The sequence below is a fragment of the Entelurus aequoreus genome, linkage group LG20 (genome assembly GCF_033978785.1).
Source record: "Entelurus aequoreus isolate RoL-2023_Sb linkage group LG20, RoL_Eaeq_v1.1, whole genome shotgun sequence".
Taxonomy (NCBI): Eukaryota; Metazoa; Chordata; class Actinopteri; order Syngnathiformes; family Syngnathidae; genus Entelurus; species Entelurus aequoreus.
In genome coordinates this window covers 47014799-47038107 of record NC_084750.1, presented here as the reverse complement: position 1 = coordinate 47038107, position 23309 = coordinate 47014799, and the positions used below count along the sequence as shown (strand labels likewise).

Genomic DNA, 23309 nt, shown 5'->3' with positions numbered 1-23309 from the left:
ACACCGCTGCAGAGACACTGAAGGAAGTGCTAGGTAACACTGCTGCAGAGACACTGAAGGAAGTGCTAGGTAACACTGCTGCAGAGACACTGAAGGCAGTGCTAGGTAACACTGCTGCAGAGACACTGAAGGCAGTGCTAGGTAACACTGCTGCAGAGACACTGAAGGCAGTGCTAGGTAACACTGCTGCAGAGACACTGAAGGCAGTGCTAGGTAACACTGCTGCAGAGACACTGAAGGCAGTGCTAGGTAACACTTTCATTCCTAGCTGATGCAGAATGTAGTTCCAGATGGTTCCTGCTCAGAGGAGAGGAATATTTCTACCTTTTCTTTTGCTGGAACTTCACTTGTCCAGTGCCTTCAAGTGGGGTGCAGATTGAAGTCCGTGTTTATGGGTTACTACAATTATGGGCTACTACAATTATGGGCTACTACAATTATGGGTTACTACAGTTATGGGCTACTACAATTATGGGTTACTACAGTTATGGGCTACTACAATTATGGGCTACTACAATTATGGGCTACTACAATTATGGGTTACTACAGTTATGGGCTACTGCTGTTAAGGGGTTACTACAATTATAGGCTACTACAATTATGGGTTACTTCAGTTTTGGATTACTGCTGTTAAGGGATTACTACAATTATGGGTTACTACAGTTATGGGCTACTACAGATTTGGGCTACTACAGTTATGGGCTACTACAGTTATGGGCTACTACAGATTTGGGCTACTACAGTTATAGGCTACTACAGTTTTGGATTACTGCTGTTAAGGGATTACTACAATTATGGGTTACTACAGTTATGGGCTACTACAGATTTGGGCTACTACAGTTATGGGCTACTACAGTTTTGGATTACTGCTGTTAAGGGATTACTACAGTTATGGGCTACTACAGTTATGGGCTACTACAGTTATGGGTTACTACAGTTATGGGTTACTACAGTTCTGGGTTGCTACAGTTATGGGTTGCTACTGCCATTCTGGGCTACTGCCGTCTGTGTTCCAGTTATGGATTGTTGTACATAAGACGGAGCAGTGAGTTCGGGGGATACTGCAATGGGCTTCTCTTTGGTTCTCTAGGTGGAGAGAAAAAAGGATCTTATTTTCTCCAACAGCACTATCAACTCCATGAGTTATGCCAGCAATGATTATTTAACGACCTGACTTTTCTCTTTAGATATATATATAGTTGGCCTGTGCAGATATTCTAACTTTGGTTGACTAGTAGTTGGTCTATAGACCTCCATCTTTAGAGGATCGGTCTACTAGCACCGGGTGCGATGACCTGAGCGTTTATAATAAATTGGGGTGGGCGTGGCTTTGCGGTCAGGTCCAATCGCCCTATAGGGGTGGCTATTCCACCACGCCATCCAAAGGATTGCAAAGTGGTGGTGTTCTTTTTGTCCTCCAGACCGTGGACTTGAGGCTTTTGTCACACAGCATGCCTCAGGGGGGACATGGACTCTACGATTAAATCTCTACGTTAAGATCACTAATAGATCTCAACAAATGCATCACATGGCTCCTCACTTTTCCAAGGAGACGCTTGCATACTAATCTTTGCATCCTTGTGGTTCAGAACTGGATCTTTAGGCCTCATGGGTCCAGTCTGACCAGATGCAACGAGGTGGTGAGGACAATAAAAGTGATTGGTCCTCCAAGAATGCATTTAATCCGCGAGGCGGTAAAGCTAAATAGGAGGGCCTGAAAAGCCTTCCTCGGTTCTTATCAGCCCAACTATAACCTGAGCTATGGATTTTTCTGGCTGGGCCGTCACGACTATGCAACAAGAAGAAAAGGACGAGTGTACGTGTCCGAGGAAAGCCTTCTACTGAGAATGAATAATGCAGCGGTCTCAGCAACAACATTCAGGAGGTTCACTTAACTCATAGTCAAACAATAGCACAGCAAGAATTCCATTAATCCTGTGCAAGAAGAAAAAATAAAGAATCTTTTTGTGTCTCTCTTAAATAAAGTATAGAGGTAGACTTCTTGACTAATAAACCTCTGCTCAGTGACATTCATAAAGAGCTACATGAGGTAGGTGTGGAGCAGAGAGCTTACCAGCGTTCAAGAAAAGTGAGAAATTCCCTGAGAAGGATTCTTGAGGAGAGATTCCAGAGAATTGAGAGCAGCTGAGAAAGAGGAAAGGAAAATGTTATGGAAGTTTCCCTTTGATCAATCAACCAGAATGTGAGCTCATTTCCTTCTCATCAACCTGCTCTCAAGTCCTCCTTCAGCTCTCCTCCAGTTTTGGGATTCATTCTCTGGCCTCCGTTTCCTTCAGAAAACGGTGAAACAGAGGGAGAGAACCTTTGGTTTGTTCCCCCTAGAACTTGAGGATCCGATTGTTCCCAAAGTCAACAACCACGATGACTCCATCCGGCGTCACGGCCACACCAGAAGGGCGGTCCATCTGTCCAAAGCCACTCCCCTGAGTTCCAAATTTGCATAAAAAGTTGCCATTGGGCTCAAAGACTTGCACGCGGTGATTGCGCGAGTCTGCCACAATGATGCGGTTCTCCTGGTCCACAGCCACGCCCTGAGGCCTCAGGAACTGACCGTTACCGATGCCCTCGGAGCCCAGAAAGCGAGCCGATTGGCAGTCCGGCCGGATGACCAGGAGCCGGTGGTTGTTGAAGTCGGTCACCACCAGGTGGTCCTCGTGGTTGAAGGCCACGCCTCTCGGGGAGTCAAAGTGTTTCCACAGAGCCCCCTCAAAGCCGTACTTGTTGAGGAAAGAGCCGTCGTGGGAAAAGAGCTGCACACGGTGGTTCCTGGTGTCTGAGACCAAGATCTTACCCTCAGAGTTGACAGCCACGTCCCAGGGGTAGTTGAACTGCCCGTTCTTGGTCCCCTTCTCCCCAAACTTTAGAAGGAACTGGCCCTCAAACGTAAACACCTGTCAAGGAAAGCAAATGGCTGTTTATACGCAGCAAGATGTTTAGATGTCAGTCCAGAAGTACCTGCACACGGTGATTGTCCTTGTCGGCCACAATGACTCGTCTCTGGCTGTCACATGCCACCCCGGCCGGGCGGTCAAACTGACCCGGTCGGGACCCCAGAGAGCCAAACTTGTAGTGAAATGCGCCACAGGGTTTGAATATCTGAGCAGAGAAGTGGAAAACATGTCATTTATTCATCCATAGACGGGACACAAACCCAATAATGCAGTTGACTTCTACTACAATAAACCAGAGACTGTCCAGACATTTCAGACTGCAGCTCCATAATGTCTGCAAGACTCGCTGCTACATAAATATTTCTCTTCACCTCTGGTGTTCATCGGTCAGGCTCTTCAGAAGACCTGTGAGGAGCATTTATGTAAAGAATGAAGCTTTTAAAAGACCTGGGCACCACAGAGGATCAAGTAACTCCATGCCTCCAGTCTTCAATGCGAGTCAACATCAACACATCTTTGAAATAACCACACAGCACTTCACTTTTAACACTGTCTTATGTCACAGCCTTAAGAACACTCATGGTTGTCCTTCTGGAATGTTCTCCTCTCCACAGAGGAATGCTGTAGTTCAGTTCTGACAGAGTGACCATCCAGTTCTTGGACTAGGGCCCTTCCCCCCGGATCACTCAGTTCAGACGGCCAACCTGTTGGAGGAAGAGTCCTGGTGGTTCCAAACTTCTTCCACTAATGATGGTGTAGGCCACTGTGCTCATTGGGACCTTCAAGTCAGCACATATTTGTCTGTACCATTCCCCACATTTCTACCTGAAGATAATCCTGTCTCAAAGGTCTAACAACAGTTCTTTCCACTTCATTCTTGCTTTGTGCTCTGCCATGCACTGTCAAGTGTGGACCTACTATATATAGACAGGTGTGGACCTTCTATATATAGACGGGTGTGGACCTACTATATATAGACGGGTGTGGACCTACTATATATAGACGGGTGTGGACCTACTATATATAGACGGGTGTGGACCTTCTATATATAGACGGGTGTGGACCTTCTATATATAGACGGGTGTGGACCTACTATATATAGACGGGTGTGGACCTTCTATATATAGACGGGTGTGGACCTTCTATATATAGACGGGTGTGGACCTACTATATATAGACGGGTGTGGACCTACTATATATAGACGGGTGTGGACCTTCTATATATAGACGGGTGTGGACCTACTATATATAGACGGGTGTGGACCTTCTATATATAGACGGTTGTGGACCTTCTATATATAGACGGGTGTGGACCTACTATATATAGACGGGTGTGGACCTTCTATATATAGACGGGTGTGGACCTACTATATATAGACGGGTGTGGACCTTCTATATATAGACAGGTGTGGACCTACTATATATAGACGGGTGTGGACCTTCTATATATAGACAGGTGTGGACCTACTATATATAGACGGGTGTGGACCTACTATATATAGACAGGTGTGGACCTTCTATATATAGACGGGTGTGGACCTTCTATATATAGACGGGTGTGGACCTTCTATATATAGACGGGTGTGGACCTTCTATATATAGACAGGTGTGGACCTACTATATATAGACGGGTGTGGACCTACTATATATAGACGGGTGTGGACCTTCTATATATAGACGGGTGTGGACCTTCTATATATAGACAGGTGTGGACCTTCTATATATAGACAGGTGTGGACCTACTATATAGACAGGTGTGGACCTTCTATATATAGACAGGTGTGGACCTTCTATATATAGACAGGTGTGGACCTACTATATATAGACAGGTGTGGACCTTCTATATATAGACAGGTGTGGACCTACTATATATAGACAGGTGTGGACCTTCTATATAGACAGGTGTGGACCTTCTATATATAGACAGGTGTGGACCTACTATATATAGACAGGTGTGGACCTTCTATATATAGACGGGTGTGGACCTTCTATATAGACAGGTGTGGACCTTCTATATAGACAGGTGTGGACCTACTATATATAGACAGGTGTGGACCTTCTATATAGACAGGTGTGGACCTACTATATATAGACAGGTGTGGACCTTCTATATAGACAGGTGTGGACCTACTATATATAGACAGGTGTGGACCTACTATATATAGACAGGTGTGGACCTACTATATAGACAGGTGTGGACCTTCTATATATAGACAGGTGTGGACCTTCTATATATAGACAGGTGTGGACCTACTATATATAGACAGGTGTGGACCTTCTATATAGACAGGTGTGGACCTTCTATATATAGACAGGTGTGGACCTACTATATATAGACAGGTGTGGACCTTCTATATATAGACGGGTGTGGACCTTCTATATAGACAGGTGTGGACCTACTATATATAGACAGGTGTGGACCTTCTATATATAGACAGGTGTGGACCTTCTATATAGACAGGTGTGGACCTACTATATATAGACAGGTGTGGACCTTCTATATATAGACAGGTGTGGACCTACTATATATAGACAGGTGTGGACCTTCTATATATAGACGGGTGTGGACCTTCTATATAGACAGGTGTGGACCTACTATATATAGACAGGTGTGGACCTTCTATATATAGACGGGTGTGGACCTTCTATATAGACAGGTGTGGACCTACTATATATAGACAGGTGTGGACCTACTATATATAGACAGGTGTGGACCTTCTATATAGACAGGTGTGGACCTACTATATATAGACAGGTGTGGACCTTCTATATAGACAGGTGTGGACCTTCTATATATAGACAGGTGTGGACCTACTATATATAGACAGGTGTGGACCTACTATATAGACAGGTGTGGACCTTCTATATATAGACAGGTGTGGACCTTCTATATATAGACAGGTGTGGACCTACTATATATAGACAGGTGTGGACCTTCTATATAGACAGGTGTGGACCTTCTATATATAGACAGGTGTGGACCTACTATATATAGACAGGTGTGGACCTTCTATATATAGACGGGTGTGGACCTTCTATATAGACAGGTGTGGACCTTCTATATAGACAGGTGTGGACCTACTATATATAGACAGGTGTGGACCTTCTATATAGACAGGTGTGGACCTACTATATATAGACAGGTGTGGACCTTCTATATAGACAGGTGTGGACCTACTATATATAGACAGGTGTGGACCTTTCCAAATCATGTCCAACCAACTGACTTTACCACAGGTGGACTCCAATGAAGCTGTAGGAACATCTCAATGATTGAAACAGGATGTATCTGATATCACTTTTGAGCTTCATGACAAAGGCTGTGAATACTTATGTACAGGTGATTTTATATGTTTTTTTAATTTTTAATAAATACGAAAAATAAATAAATACATACAATTCACATTGGCATTATGGGGTATTGTGTGTAGAATGTTGAGGACAAAAATACATTCATTATATTTTGGATTTAGGTTGTAGAATAAAATGTGGGAAAAGTGACGCGCTGTTAATGTATGTTTATAATAAACACCCTAACTATACCTGTATGTTTGAAATAAACATCATAAATATACCTGTATGTTTGATATAAACATAAATACACCTGTATGTTCGAAATAAATACACCCCATAACCATACCTGTATGTTTGATACAAACATCATAAATACACCTGAATGTTTGAAATAAACATCATAAATACACCTGTATATTTATAATAAACACCCTAACTATACCAGTATGTTTGAAATAAACATCATAAATACACCTGTATATTTATAATAAACACCCTAACTATACCAGTATGTTTGAAATAAACGTAACCATACCTGTATGTTTGATATAAATACACCATAACCATACCTGTATGTTTGATATAAACAAACACCATAACCATACCTGTATGTTTGATATAAATACACTATAACCATACCTGTATGTTTGATATAAATACACTATAACCATACCTGTATGTTTGATATAAATACACTATAACCATACCTGTATGTTTGATATAAATACACTATAACCATACCTGTATGTTTGATATAAATACACTATAACCATACCTGTATGTTTGATATAAATACACTATAACCATACCTGTATGTTTGATATAAATACACTATAACCATACCTGTATGTTTGATATAAATACACTATAACCATACCTGTATGTTTGATATAAATACACTATAACCATACCTGTATGTTTGATATAAATACACTATAATCATACCTGTATGCGGTTGTTGCTGCGGTCCGCCACCACCACATAACCCTCCTTGTCCACGCTGATTCCCCAGGGACGACACAGCTGACCGTCGCCTTCGCCCTCGGCACCGAAGGATGACACCTGTGCGCCGAGGGATCCGTAGCTGCGTCCTGACTTGACAAACACCTTGAAGGGGCTGCCCTGGATGTGCTGGTTGCACACCAGCACGGACACCAGGTGCTCGCCCTCACATTTGGCCACGTAGCTGACGGTGTACGAGCCGTTGTGGTGGTCGCTGATGTCGGCGGTGGACATGGCGCTGTCGGAGACGGACATGACCATGGCGGTCACGACGTCACCGCCGGACAGACGCGGCTCCCCGTCGTGGTCGTATCCCATCACAGTAAAGGAGGCGTGCTTGCCCTGAAGCGCACTTTTCAGACCTTCGCCTTGGGCTTTGGTGACGGGGGCGAAGGCGCCACTGCTGATCAGGCCCATGGACTGGATGGCTATGTAGAGCGCCTGTGGCAGAGGAAGAAACATTAGCATCTTTGCAGCAGGCACAGTGCTCACCTGAGAGCTCCTACCTGGTCCGGAGGTGTGAACATGAAGCAGTCGTCCTCCTGCGGCTGCATCAGGGCCCTCAGGGCCTTCAGCTCATGGATCTGACTCAGCATTCTCTCCCGCGCCAGCAGCACGTCGATGTGGCGTCCCTCATCCAGAACCTGGCTGACGGCGGCAATGGAGCTGTCCAACTTGCTGAGACTCTGGTGCAGTTTCTCCACCTGAAGATACAGCGACTTGGCCTTCACCTGCCGGATCTTCTCCAACTGCAAGTGGACAATTATGCAACACTTTGAGAGCTTTCATCCTCGTGGACTGATCTCCTAGCAGCCAGCAAAAGGGCTTCGCTACACGTCTTACAGTAAAGCCTGGACTGTCCGTCAATGCAAGTTCGATCTTTTTTGTTGAGCTGATAGGCTAAGCTAGCATGTTGTTGCTGTAAAATGTGATTGTAATGCATATAGCTAGACAGAACAGGATCAAACATTACAGGAGACAGAACAGGATCAAACATTACAGGAGACAGAACAGGATCAAACATTACAGGAGACAGAACAGGATCAAACATTACAGGAGACAGAACAGGATCAAACATTACAGGAGACAGAACAGGATCAACATTACAGGAGACAGAACAGGATCAAACATTACAGGAGACAGAACAGGATCAAACATTACAGGAGACAGAACAGGATCAAACATTACAGGAGACAGAACAGGATCAAACATTACAGGAGACAGAACAGGATCAAACATTACAGGAGACAGAACCGGATCAACATTACAGGAGACAGAACAGGATCAAACATTACAGGAGACAGAACAGGATCAAACATTACAGGAGACAGAACAGGATCAAACATTACAGGAGACAGAACAGGATCAACATTACAGGAGACAGAACAGGATCAAACATTACAGGAGACAGAACAGGATCAACATTACAGGAGACAGAACAGGATCAAACATTACAGGAGACAGAACAGGATCAAACATTACAGGAGACAGAACAGGATCAACATTACAGGAGACAGAACAGGATCAAACATTACAGGAGACAGAACAGGATCAACATTACAGGAGACAGAACAGGATCAAACATTACAGGAGACAGAACAGGATCAAACATTACAGGAGACAGAACAGGATCAAACATTACAGGAGACAGAACAGAATCTCTGACAAGTCTGACAACTTCCGGGTACCCTTACAAAAAAGGTGAGCAACAGGTCAACGCTGTCGGGGGGAGAAAGAAAAAAATTCAGTCTAAGCCTGGGCCCTGGAGAGGGGGTCCAGACTGAGGCCAAGGAAAAAAACCTCATAGCCATAGCACACAAGCATGTGTGTGAGAGGGAACCCTCAAAGAACACAAAGGACATTAAAGACATTAAAAGAGCAGAGCTGATGCAACTAGCCACTTCTACACACAGCCACAAAAGTAAAACAACAAACAAAAAACATAACATGTGGTGTTCCATGCCATGGTCTGCTGGGGTGGGGGGAGCAGCGCCAGAGACAGGAGCAGACCCAACAAAGCAACCAAGAGAGCCGACTCCACCCTCGGCCGCCCACCAACTCTCGGCCAGTGTCCAGTCCACATGGATGAGCGAGGAGGCCGAGGTGTTCGATACCTGCTCATTCAGCCAAGACACTGTGAAGCTTGTCCTTTGGGTTTGGTTGCGCCAAAAGCTACCAAACCCATCTTCATCTTCCACTCTGGCTTCATCAATAACACCTCTCCACCTTGGATGAGGCGAGACATAGCATTGCTACCAGCAGGCTTGTTAGCATGAAGTGGTGTGCTAAGTCACTTAGCTCCACATGGCGTTGTTAGCATGAAGTGGCGTGCTAAGTCACTTAGCTCCACATGGCGTTGTTAGCATGAAGTGGCGTGCTAAGTCACTTAGCTCCACATGGCGTTGTTAGCATGAAGTGGCGTGCTAAGTCACTTAGCTCCACATGGCGTTGTTAGCATGAAGTGGCGTGCTAAGTCACTTAGCTCCACATGGCGTTGTTAGCATGAAGTGGCGTGCTAAGTCACTTAGCTCCACATGGCGTTGTTAGCATGAAGTAGCGTGCTAAGTCACTTAGTTCCACATGGCGTTGTTAGCATGAAGTGGCGTGCTAAGTCACTTAGCTCCACATGGCGTTTTTAGCATGAAGTGGTGTGCTAAGTCACTTAGCGCCACATGGTGTTGTTAGCATGAAGTGGCGTGCTAAGTCACTTAGCTCCACATGGCGTTGTTAGCATGAAGTGGCGTGCTAAGTCACTTAGCTCCACATGGCGTTGTTAGCATGAAGTGGCGTGCTAAGTCACTTAGCGCCACATGGTGTTGTTAGCATGAAGTGGCGTGCTAAGTCACTTAGCTCCACATGGCGTTGTTAGCATGAAGTGGCGTGCTAAGTCACTTAGCGCCACATGGTGTTGTTAGCATGAAGTGGCGTGCTAAGTCACTTAGCTCCACATGGCGTTGTTAGCATGAAGTGGCGTGCTAAGTCACTTAGCTCCACATGGTGTTGTTAGCATGAAGTGGCGTGCTAAGTCACTTAGCTCCACATGGCGTTGTTAGCATGAAGTGGCGTGCTAAGTCACTTAGCTCCACATGGCGTTGTTAGCATGAAGTAGCGTGCTAAGTCACTTAGTTCCACATGGCGTTGTTAGCATGAAGTGGCGTGCTAAGTCACTTAGCTCCACATGGCGTTTTTAGCATGAAGTGGTGTGCTAAGTCACTTAGCGCCACATGGTGTTGTTAGCATGAAGTGGCGTGCTAAGTCACTTAGCTCCACATGGCGTTGTTAGCATGAAGTGGCGTGCTAAGTCACTTAGCTCCACATGGCGTTGTTAGCATGAAGTGGCGTGCTAAGTCACTTAGCGCCACATGGTGTTGTTAGCATGAAGTGGCGTGCTAAGTCACTTAGCTCCACATGGCGTTGTTAGCATGAAGTGGCGTGCTAAGTCACTTAGCGCCACATGGTGTTGTTAGCATGAAGTGGCGTGCTAAGTCACTTAGCTCCACATGGCGTTGTTAGCATGAAGTGGCGTGCTAAGTCACTTAGCTCCACATGGTGTTGTTAGCATGAAGTGGCGTGCTAAGTCACTTAGCTCCACATGGCGTTGCTCAGCCTTTGACAAGAGCTACGTGGAACACCACGCCATGCTAACAACACAAAATGCTAACATGGCAGAACTTACGCCCGTGGTTTCAACACATGGAAGCCCAGTTCTAACTTGGAAGAATTACCCAGGATTTGATTAAAGGAGCCATATGTAATAATGGCATCATTAAATGAGATGTCATTAATAAATCATCTTCTTTTCCAATACCTCTATAACTGATAACAGTAGTTCATATGCTCATTTCAAAATTATATTTACAGCCCCAAAATATTGTTATTGTTTTCATTTCCATGCCCCACCCTCCAACGTTTGACCAATTAGAAAGTCTGAGTGTGTCACATCTTGGTCTGGTAAAGTTACTAAACATTAGGCCATGTCTACACTAAGTCGTTTAACTCCTTAAAGGAATAATTATTTAGCCTAAGCCCCGTTTCAGCCACACTGAACCAGCATTTAAGGTCCCCCTCCTCGGACTAATTTTTACACGGGTAAGTCAGCCGTGTAATTCTTCAATCTTCAGCACTTAGCTTTGTATGGACTCATTGATCGTTTACAAAGTGAGTTCGGAGAGGAAGTGACGCCAGAAAGACCGCACCCCACACAGGAAGTGACGCCAGAAAGACCGCACCCCACACAGGAAGTGACGCCAGAAAGACCGCACCCCACACAGGAAGTGACATCAGAAAAAAAACGCGCCACAGCCAGCTTCATAACAAAGATGGAGGCGGAGACATGCCAGGATTCTCCTTCTACATGTACAGGCGCTTCAGGAAAGCCCAAATCAATACCTTAAGAGAAGACGGTGGTGAAACGGGCGATTGCAGCTATTTGGGATACAACACTTCTCAGACAGCAAGAGAACTTTCCAATGTCCAGGTCAGCTGTGATTCCACTTACCGAAAAACTTGGTCCCTTCCTCCCGTGGATGTGATGTGTGTGTGACTACAAATATTGCTTTATGGATGTGACTGTGAAATGGCTAGGCAGTGTGCATGATGCCTGCATGTTCGCTAACTACGCCATTAGCACGCAGCTGAAAGATGGAACCATCCCCTCGTGTCCCAAACAACTGCTGGAAGATGAAGATCCCGTGGCCTCCTACCGGTCGGACCAGATGTCCAAACCACCTCATCTGGCTCCTCTCCATGTGGAGGAGCAGCAGCTTTACTTTCAGCTCCTCCCGGATGACAGAACTTCTCACCCTATCTCTAAGGCAGCGCCCTGAGAGGAAACTCATTTGGGCCGCTTGTACCCGTGATCTTGTCCTTTCGCTCATAACCCAAAGCTCATGACCATAGGTGAGGATGGGAACGTAGATCGACCGCTAAATTGAGAGCTTTGCCTTCCGGCTCAGCTCCTTCTTCACCACAACAGATCGATACAGTGTCCGCATTACTGAAGACGCCGCACCGATCCGCCTGTCCATCTCACCATCCACTCTTCCCTCACTCGTGAACAAGACTCCGAGGTACTTGAACTCCTCCACTTGGGGCAAGATCTCCTTCACACTCGGCTGCGAACCGATCCAGTGAGAGCTGAAGATCCTGGCCAGTTGAAGCCATCAGGACCACATCATCTGCAAAAATCAGAGACCTAATCCTGCAGCCACCAAACCGGATCCCCTCAAAACCCTGACTGCGCCTAGAATTTGTGCCCATAAAAGCTATGAACAGAATGTGTGACAAAGGGCAGCCTTGGCAGAGTCCAACCCTCACTGGAAACGGGGCCGACTTACTGCCGGCAATGCGGACCAAGCTCTGACACTGATCGTAACAATGTGACCTCAGACTATGTTAAGCTAACGTGTGGAGTTCCCCAGGGTTCGGTTCTTGGCCCTGCACTCTTCAGCATCTACATGCTGCCGCTAGGTGACATCATACACGTTAGCTTTCATTGTTATGCTGATGACACCCAACTCTACATGCCACCCACATCTGCGGTCCTCTCCAAGGTTTCTCATAGTCATTCACATTGACATCCCACTGGGTTGTGAGTTTTTCCTAGCCCTTTTGTGGGCTCTGAACCGAGGATGTCGTCGTGGCTTGTGCAGCCCTTTGAGACACTTGTGATTTAGGGCTATATAAATAAACAGTGATTGACATTGATTGATTGATCCCATGATAATTGGAACACACCCTCCGGTTCCCCTTCTTAAAGAGAGGAACCACCACCCCGGTCTGCCAATCCAGAGGTACCGCCCGGATGTCCTGCAGAGTCCTGTCAACCAAGACAGCCCCACAGCATCCAGAGCCTTAAGGAACTCAATGATTGTCACACACACACTAGGTGTGGGGAAATGATTCTAAGGAATTGTCAATAAAAGTACAACACATAGGGGGCGCTACACATGCCATGTGCCCTCAGTTCTTTTCAAGAGATTGTAAATGTGAACAAAGCTAATGTTGTTGTGAGGAACCTTGTTTCAAGTCCCAAATAGAAGACTAATAGAAAAGTCATCTTGAACACATCAGCAGAGCTCTCGGGTTTCACACACACACTCACCACATTCCTCTCTTCTTTGGGAGAATATCTGAGAATTTACAGCGCCTGACATCTTTTTCATGGCTAAAAGATGAAATTGAATTAAAAGTGACATTTACAGCCAAGGTGAAGACCATCAATACATCCATGTATCCAAATGTCTGCTTCACTGGATACTTCCAAACAACTAATCATCAGGATTATTAAAGAAGTACAAATCATGAGGATTATTAAAGAAGTACAAATCATGAGGATTATTAAAGAAGTACAAATCATGAGGATTATTAAAGAAGTACAAATCATGAGGATTATTAAAGAAGTACAAATCATGAGGATTATTAAAGAAGTACAAATCATGAGGATTATTAAAGAAGTACAAACCATGAGGATTATTAAAGAAGTACAAACCATGAGGATTATTAAAGAAGTACAAATCATGAGGATTATTAAAGAAGTACAAACCATGAGGATTATTAAAGAAGTACAAATCATGAGGATTATTAAAGAAGTACAAATCAGGAGGATTATTAAAGAAGTACAAACCATGAGGATTATTAAAGAAGTACAAATCATGAGGATTATTAAAGAAGTACAAACCATGAGGATTATTAAAGAAGTACAAATCATGAGGATTATTAAAGAAGTACAAACCATGAGGATTATTAAAGAAGTACAAATCATGAGGATTATTAAGGGTTATTAAGTAAGTGATGTAATCTACCACAGAGTTACTGAGGTCGTCATCTACACCTTTCTGCTTTACATCTGGCCTGACTGGTTGGTGTTCTCACCGCCATTCCACAAATCTCCCTGACAGATGCAAAGTTGACAATCACTTCCACTCCTGTCACAGTCACCTCAGTGGATGATGATGATGATGCCAAGAAGAGTGGGGGGGAATCAACTCATGAAAGAAAGAGTGAAGCTGTGAGATTGAAGAGGAGACATGACAGCGTGAGAAAATATCACTCAATATTCCACTTCCACATTCAAACTACCATCTGCTGCTGGATTGACACTTTTCTTTCCTCAAGGACACAAAGGAGTCTCCTATCTGGACCTCAGAACCTGTGTGGTGTTTCTTTCTGCACACAAACAAGATCTGGACCTGTAATCCTCAGAACCTGTGTGGTGTTTCTTTCTGCACACAAACAAGATCTGGACCTGTAATCCTCAGAACCTGTGTGGTGTTTCTCTCTGCACACAAACAAGATCTGGACCTGTAATCCTCAGAACCTGTGTGGTGTTTCTTTCTGCACACAAACAAGATCTGGACCTGTAATCCTCAGAACCTGTGTGGTGTTTCTCTCTGCACACAAACAAGATCTGGACCTGTAATCCTCAGAACCTGTGTGGTGTTTCTTTCTGCACACAAACAAGATCTGGACCTCTAATCCTCAGAACCTGTGTGGTGTTTCTCTCTGCACACAAACAAGATCTGGACCTCTAATCCTCAGAACCTGTGTGGTGTTTCTTTCTGCACACAAACAAGATCTGGACCTCTAATCCTCAGAACCTGTGTGGTGTTTCTCTCTGCACACAAACAAGATCTGGACCTGTAATCCTCAGAACCTGTGTGGTGTTTCTCTCTGCACACAAACAAGATCACCTCCATGCTCAGGTATGCAGATTTGATTGGACTCAAACAGCAAGACAACAAACTACTTTGTAAGTCCACATTCACATCATCACTTCTGAACAACCTCCATCACACATTCCTGCCCACTCAAATCTCCCATGGAAACTCCACCCAGATCACAACTACAAAAAAGCTCATCAGCGGCTATTTTTCCTTTGCCAGCTCAGAAAAAGTCAGACCCAACCTCCTGTAGACCTTCTCAAGAACTTTTTGCTTTGATCATTTGGACTCACATTAAGGCTAAAACTACAGTTGATAAATGCAGATGTATCAAGCCCTCTGTACCAATACAGCATCACCCAAAGATGACCTCTGACCCCTCACATCCACTACACCTGCCCTCATGGACATCACTGCCATCTTCACCTGCCCTCATGGACATCACTGCCATCTTCACCTGCCCTCATGGACATCACTGCCATCTTCACCTGCCCTCATGGACATCACTGCCATCTTCACCTGCCCTCATGGACATCACTGCCATCTTCATCACATCCACTACACCTGCCCTCATGGACATCACTGCCATCTTCATCACATCCACTACACCTGCCCTCATGGACATCACTGCCATCTTCACCTGCCCTCATGGACATCACTGCCATCTTCACCTGCCCTCATGGACATCACTGCCATCTTCACCTGCCCTCATGGACATCACTGCCATCTTCACCTGCCCTCATGGACATCACTGCCATCTTCATCACATCCACTACACCTGCCCTCATGGACATCACTGCCATCTTCACCTGCCCTCATGGACATCACTGCCATCTTCATCACATCCACTACACCTGCCCTCATGGACATCACTGCCATCTTCACCTGCCCTCATGGACATCACTGCCATCTTCATCACATCCACTACACCTGCCCTCATGGACATCACTGCCATCTTCACCTGCCCTCATGGACATCACTGCCATCTTCACCTGCCCTCATGGACATCACTGCCATCTTCACCTGCCCTCATGGACATCACTGCCATCTTCACCTGCCCTCATGGACATCACTGCCATCTTCATCACATCCACTACACCTGCCCTCATGGACATCACTGCCATCTTCATCACATCCACTACACCTGCCCTCATGGACATCACTGCCATCTTCACCTGCCCTCATGGACATCACTGCCATCTTCACCTGCCCTCATGGACATCACTGCCATCTTCACCTGCCCTCATGGACATCACTGCCATCTTCACCTGCCCTCATGGACATCACTGCCATCTTCATCACATCCACTACACCTGCCCTCATGGACATCACTGCCATCTTCACCTGCCCTCATGGACATCACTGCCATCTTCATCACATCCACTACACCTGCCCTCATGGACATCACTGCCATCTTCACCTGCCCTCATGGACATCACTGCCATCTTCACCTGCCCTCATGGACATCACTGCCATCTTCACCTGCCCTCATGGACATCACTGCCATCTTCACCTGCCCTCATGGACATCACTGCCATCTTCACCTGCCCTCATGGACATCACTGCCATCTTCACCTGCCCTCATGGACATCACTGCCATCTTCACCTGCCCTCATGGACATCACTGCCATCTTCACCTGCCCTCATGGACATCACTGCCATCTTCACCTGCCCTCATGGACATCACTGCCATCTTCACCTGCCCTCATGGACATCACTGCCATCTTCACCTGCCCTCATGGACATCACTGCCATCTTCACCTGCCCTCATGGACATCACTGCCATCTTCACCTGCCCTCATGGACATCACTGCCATCTTCACCTGCCCTCATGGACATCACTGCCATCTTCACCTGCCCTCATGGACATCACTGCCATCTTCACCTGCCCTCATGGACATCACTGCCATCTTCACCTGCCCTCATGGACATCACTGCCATCTTCACCTGCCCTCATGGACATCACTGCCATCTTCACCTGCCCTCATGGACATCACTGCCATCTTCACCTGCCCTCATGGACATCACTGCCATCTTCACCTGCCCTCATGGACATCACTGCCATCTTCACCTGCCCTCATGGACATCACTGCCATCTTCACCTGCCCTCATGGACATCACTGCCATCTTCACCTGCCCTCATGGACATCACTGCCATCTTCACCTGCCCTCATGGACATCACTGCCATCTTCACCTGCCCTCATGGACATCACTGCCATCTTCACCTGCCCTCATGGACATCACTGCCATCTTCACCTGCCCTCATGGACATCACTGCCATCTTCATCACATCCACTACACCTGCCCTCATGGACATCACTGCCATCTTCATCACATCCACTACACCTGCCCTCATGGACATCACTGCCATCTTCACCTGCCCTCATGGACATCACTGCCATCTTCACCTGCCCTCATGGACATCACTGCCATCTTCACCTGCCCTCATGGACATCACTGCCATCTTCACCTGCCCTCATGGACATCACTGCCATCTTCATCACATCCACTACACCTGCCCTCATGGACATCACTGCCATCTTCACCTGCCCTCATGGACATCACTGCCATCTTCATCACATCCACTACACCTGCCCTCATGGACATCACTGCCATCTTCACCTGCCCTCATGGACATCACTGCCATCTTCACCTGCCCTCATGGACATCACTGCCATCTTCACCTGCCCTCATGGACATCACTGCCATCTTCACCTGCCCTCATGGACATCACTGCCATCTTCACCTGCCCTCATGGACATCACTGCCATCTTCACCTGCCCTCATGGACATCACTGCCATCTTCACCTGCCCTCATGGACATCACTGCCATCTTCACCTGCCCTCATGGACATCACTGCCATCTTCACCTGCCCTCATGGACATCACTGCCATCTTCACCTGCCCTCATGGACATCACTGCCATCTTCACCTGCCCTCATGGACATCACTGCCATCTTCACCTGCCCTCATGGACATCACTGCCATCTTCACCTGCCCTCATGGACATCACTGCCATCTTCACCTGCCCTCATGGACATCACTGCCATCTTCACCTGCCCTCATGGACATCACTGCCATCTTCACCTGCCCTCATGGACATCACTGCCATCTTCACCTGCCCTCATGGACATCACTGCCATCTTCACCTGCCCTCATGGACATCACTGCCATCTTCACCTGCCCTCATGGACATCACTGCCATCTTCACCTGCCCTCATGGACATCACTGCCATCTTCACCTGCCCTCATGGACATCACTGCCATCTTCACCTGCCCTCATGGACATCACTGCCATCTTCACCTGCCCTCATGGACATCACTGCCATCTTCACCTGCCCTCATGGACATCACTGCCATCTTCACCTGCCCTCATGGACATCACTGCCATCTTCACCTGCCCTCATGGACATCACTGCCATCTTCACCTGCCCTCATGGACATCACTGCCATCTTCACCTGCCCTCATGGACATCACTGCCATCTTCACCTGCCCTCATGGACATCACTGCCATCTTCACCTGCCCTCATGGACATCACTGCCATCTTCACCTGCCCTCATGGACATCACTGCCATCTTCACCTGCCCTCATGGACATCACTGCCATCTTCATCACATCCACTACACCTGCCCTCATGGACATCACTGCCATCTTCACCTGCCCTCATGGACATCACTGCCATCTTCACCTGCCCTCATGGACATCACTGCCATCTTCACCTGCCCTCATGGACATCACTGCCATCTTCACCTGCCCTCATGGACATCACTGCCATCTTCACCTGCCCTCATGGACATCACTGCCATCTTCATCACATCCACTACACCTGCCCTCATGGACATCACTGCCATCTTCACCTGCCCTCATGGACATCACTGCCATCTTAACCTGCCCTCATGGACATCACTGCCATCTTCATCACATCCACTACACCTGCCCTCATGGACATCACTGCCATCTTCACCTGCCCTCATGGACATCACTGCCATCTTCACCTGCCCTCATGGACATCACTGCCATCTTCACCTGCCCTCATGGACATCACTGCCATCTTCACCTGCCCTCATGGACATCACTGCCATCTTCACCTGCCCTCATGGACATCACTGCCATCTTCATCACATCCACTACACCTGCCCTCATGGACATCACTGCCATCTTCACCTGCCCTCATGGACATCACTGCCATCTTCACCTGCCCTCATGGACATCACTGCCATCTTCACCTGCCCTCATGGACATCACTGCCATCTTCACCTGCCCTCATGGACATCACTGCCATCTTCACCTGCCCTCATGGACATCACTGCCATCTTCACCTGCCCTCATGGACATCACTGCCATCTTCACCTGCCCTCATGGACATCACTGCCATCTTCACCTGCCCTCATGGACATCACTGCCATCTTCACCTGCCCTCATGGACATCACTGCCATCTTCACCTGCCCTCATGGACATCACTGCCATCTTCACCTGCCCTCATGGACATCACTGCCATCTTCATCACATCCACTACACCTGCCCTCATGGACATCACTGCCATCTTCACCTGCCCTCATGGACATCACTGCCATCTTCACCTGCCCTCATGGACATCACTGCCATCTTCACCTGCCCTCATGGACATCACTGCCATCTTCACCTGCCCTCATGGACATCACTGCCATCTTCATCACATCCACTACACCTGCCCTCATGGACATCACTGCCATCTTCACCTGCCCTCATGGACATCACTGCCATCTTAACCTGCCCTCATGGACATCACTGCCATCTTCATCACATCCACTACACCTGCCCTCATGGACATCACTGCCATCTTCACCTGCCCTCATGGACATCACTGCCATCTTCACCTGCCCTCATGGACATCACTGCCATCTTCACCTGCCCTCATGGACATCACTGCCATCTTCACCTGCCCTCATGGACATCACTGCCATCTTCACCTGCCCTCATGGACATCACTGCCATCTTCATCACATCCACTACACCTGCCCTCATGGACATCACTGCCATCTTCACCTGCCCTCATGGACATCACTGCCATCTTCACCTGCCCTCATGGACATCACTGCCATCTTCACCTGCCCTCATGGACATCACTGCCATCTTCACCTGCCCTCATGGACATCACTGCCATCTTCACCTGCCCTCATGGACATCACTGAACAACAACTGCAATTTCTTTGTTGCTATTGTCTGTTTATGTCTTACCTACAATGACTTGGCGCTCCACATAAAATGACTTGGCGCTCCACATAAAATGACTTGGCGCTCCACATAAAATGACTTGGCGCTCCACATAAAGTGACTTGGCGCTCCACATAAAGTGACTTGGCGCTCCACATAAAGTGACTTGGCGCTCCACATAGAATGACTTGGCGGTCCACATAAAAGGACTTGGCGGTCCACATAAAATGACTTGGCGGTCCACATAAAAGGACTTGGCGGTCCACATAAAATGACTTGGCGGTCCACATAAAATGACTTGGCGCTCCACATAAAGTGACTTGGCGCTCCACATAAAATGACTTGGCGGTCCACATAAAATGACTTGGCGGTCCACATAAAATGACTTGGCGCTCCACATAAAATGACTTGGCGCTCCACATAAAATGACTTGGCGCTCCACATAAAGTGACTTGGCGCTCCACATAAAGTGACTTGGCGCTCCACATAAAGTGACTTGGCGCTCCACATAGAATGACTTGGCGGTCCACATAAAAGGACTTGGCGGTCCACATAAAATGACTTGGCGGTCCACATAAAAGGACTTGGCGCTCCACATAAAGTGACTTGGCGCTCCACATAAAATGACTTGGCGCTCCACATAAAATGACTTGGCGCTCCACATAAAATGACTTGGCGCTCCACATAAAGTGACTTGGCGCTCCACATAAAATGACTTGGCGGTCCACATAAAATGACTTGGCGCTCCACATAAAATGACTTGGCGGTCCACATAAAATGACTTGGTGCTCCACATAAAATGACTTGGCGCTCCACATAAAATGACTTGGCGCTCCACATAAAGTGACTTGGCGCTCCACATAGAATGACTTGGCGGTCCACATAAAAGGACTTGGCGGTCCACATAAAATGACTTGGCGGTCCACATAAAATGACTTGACGGTTCACATAAAATGACTTGGCGCTCCACATAAAATGACTTGGCGCTCCACATAAAGTGACTTGGCGCTCCACATAAAGTGACTTGGCGCTCCACATAAAGTGACTTGGCGCTCCACATAAAATGACTTGGCGGTCCACATAAAAGGACTTGGCGGTCCACATAAAATGACTTGGCGCTCCACATAAAGTGACTTGGCGGTCCACATAAAATGACTTGGCGGTCCACATAAAATGACTTGGCGGTCCACATAAAATGACTTGGCGCTCCACATAAAGTGACTTGGCGCTCCACATAAAATGACTTGGCGGTCCACATAAAATGACTTGGCGCTCCACATAAAGTGACTTGGCGCTCCACATAAAGTGACTTGGCGCTCCACATAAAGTGACTTGGCGCTCCACATAAAATGACTTGGCGGTCCACATAAAATGACTTGGCGGTCCACATAAAATGACTTGGCGCTCCACATAAAATGACTTGGCGCTCCACATAAAATGACTTGGCGCTCCACATAAAGTGACTTGGCGCTCCACATAAAGTGACTTGGCGCTCCACATAAAGTGACTTGGCGCTCCACATAGAATGACTTGGCGGTCCACATAAAAGGACTTGGCGGTCCACATAAAATGACTTGGCGGTCCACATAAAAGGACTTGGCGGTCCACATAAAATGACTTGGCGGTCCACATAAAAGGACTTGGCGGTCCACATAAAATGACTTGGCGGTCCACATAAAATGACTTGGCGGTCCACATAAAATGACTTGGCGGTCCACATAAAATGACTTGGCGGTCCACATAAAATGACTTGGCGCTCCACATAAAGTGACTTGGCGCTCCACATAAAATGACTTGGCGCTCCACATAAAATGACTTGGCGCTCCACATAAAATGACTTGGCGCTCCACATAAAGTGACTTGGCGCTCCACATAAAATGACTTGGCGGTCCACATACAATGACTTGGCGCTCCACATAAAATGACTTGGCGCTCCACATAAAATGACTTGGCGCTCCACATAAAATGACTTGGCGCTCCACATAAAATGACTTGGCGGTCCAAATAAAGTGACTTGGCGCTCCACATAAAATGACTTGGCGGTCCACATAAAATGACTTGGCGGTCCAAATAAAAAGATGTGGCGGTAGGGCTGGGTGATACATGGAATATACTGGATATATCGCAGGTTTGTGTCTGTGTGATATAGAAAATGACTATATGGTGATATTGGAGTATACGTTCTCAGGCAGTTGCTTTTAGCTGCAGGCATTACACTACAGGCTCTTCTCACTCTTTCTTGCCTCTCCTTCTCACAGAGACATAAAACAAGCACACCTTCTTACATACGTCACATACTGTCACGTGTGCAACATCACACGCTCACGCGGAGCAGAGAGGTAGAGACATGGGTAAAGTTAGCTGTGATGCTAACGGTGCGGTGAGAGTGGTAATATGAGAGAAAGAAGGTGCCAATCTGGTAACAAATGAAGGAAGAATTAATTCCCAAGAAAAAACACTTGTCCACTTAAAGTGACTTGGCGCTCCACATAAAATGACTTGGCGCTCCACATAAAATGACTTGGCGGTCCACATAAAATGACTTGGCGCTCCACATAAAATGACTTGGCGCTCCACATAAAATGACTTGGCGGTCCACATAAAATGACTTGGCGGTCCACATAAAATGACTTGGCGGTCCACATAAAAGGACTTGGCGGTCCACATAAAATGACTTGGCGCTCCACATAAAGTGACTTGGCGCTCCACATAGAATGACTTGGCGGTCCACATAAAAGGACTTGGCGGTCCACATAAAATGACTTGGCGGTCCACATAAAAGGACTTGGCGGTCCACATAAAATGACTTGGCGGTCCACATAAAATGACTTGGCGGTCCACATAAAATGACTTGGCGCTCCACATAAAGTGACTTGGCGCTCCACATAAAATGACTTGGCGCTCCACATAAAATGACTTGGCGCTCCACATAAAATGACTTGGCGCTCCAGATAAAGTGACTTGGCGCTCCACATAAAATGACTTGGCGGTCCACATAAAATGACTTGGCGCTCCACATAAAATGACTTGGCGGTCCACATAAAATGACTTGGCGCTCCACATAAAATGACTTGGCGCTCCACATAAAATGACTTGGCGCTCCACATAAAGTGACTTGGCGCTCCACATAGAATGACTTGGCGGTCCACATAAAAGGACTTGGCGGTCCACATAAAATGACTTGGCGGTCCACATAAAATGACTTGACGGTTCACATAAAATGACTTGGCGCTCCACATAAAA

General features: G+C 46.9%; 1 protein-coding gene across 4 annotated transcripts in view; it reads right to left on the bottom strand.

Moving 5' to 3' along the window:
• Window positions 1–218: 218 nt before the first annotated feature.
• trim71 (tripartite motif containing 71, E3 ubiquitin protein ligase) overlaps window positions 219–23309 on the bottom strand; it is a 139694-nt gene continuing 116603 nt past the window's right edge. For 3 of the 4 annotated variants that reach the window (XM_062030208.1, XM_062030210.1, XM_062030207.1), the window contains exons 5-8: window positions 7715–7957; window positions 7152–7649; window positions 2977–3117; window positions 219–2912 (exon numbers count right to left, since the gene is read on the bottom strand). In XM_062030208.1, the coding sequence (XP_061886192.1) occupies window positions 2340–2912; window positions 2977–3117; window positions 7152–7649; window positions 7715–7957 (1455 nt within the window). In that variant the 3' untranslated portion in view covers window positions 219–2339. The remainder of the gene's footprint in view (window positions 2913–2976; window positions 3118–7151; window positions 7650–7714; window positions 7958–23309) is intronic. The other variant, XR_009822220.1, reaches the window with a different exon arrangement.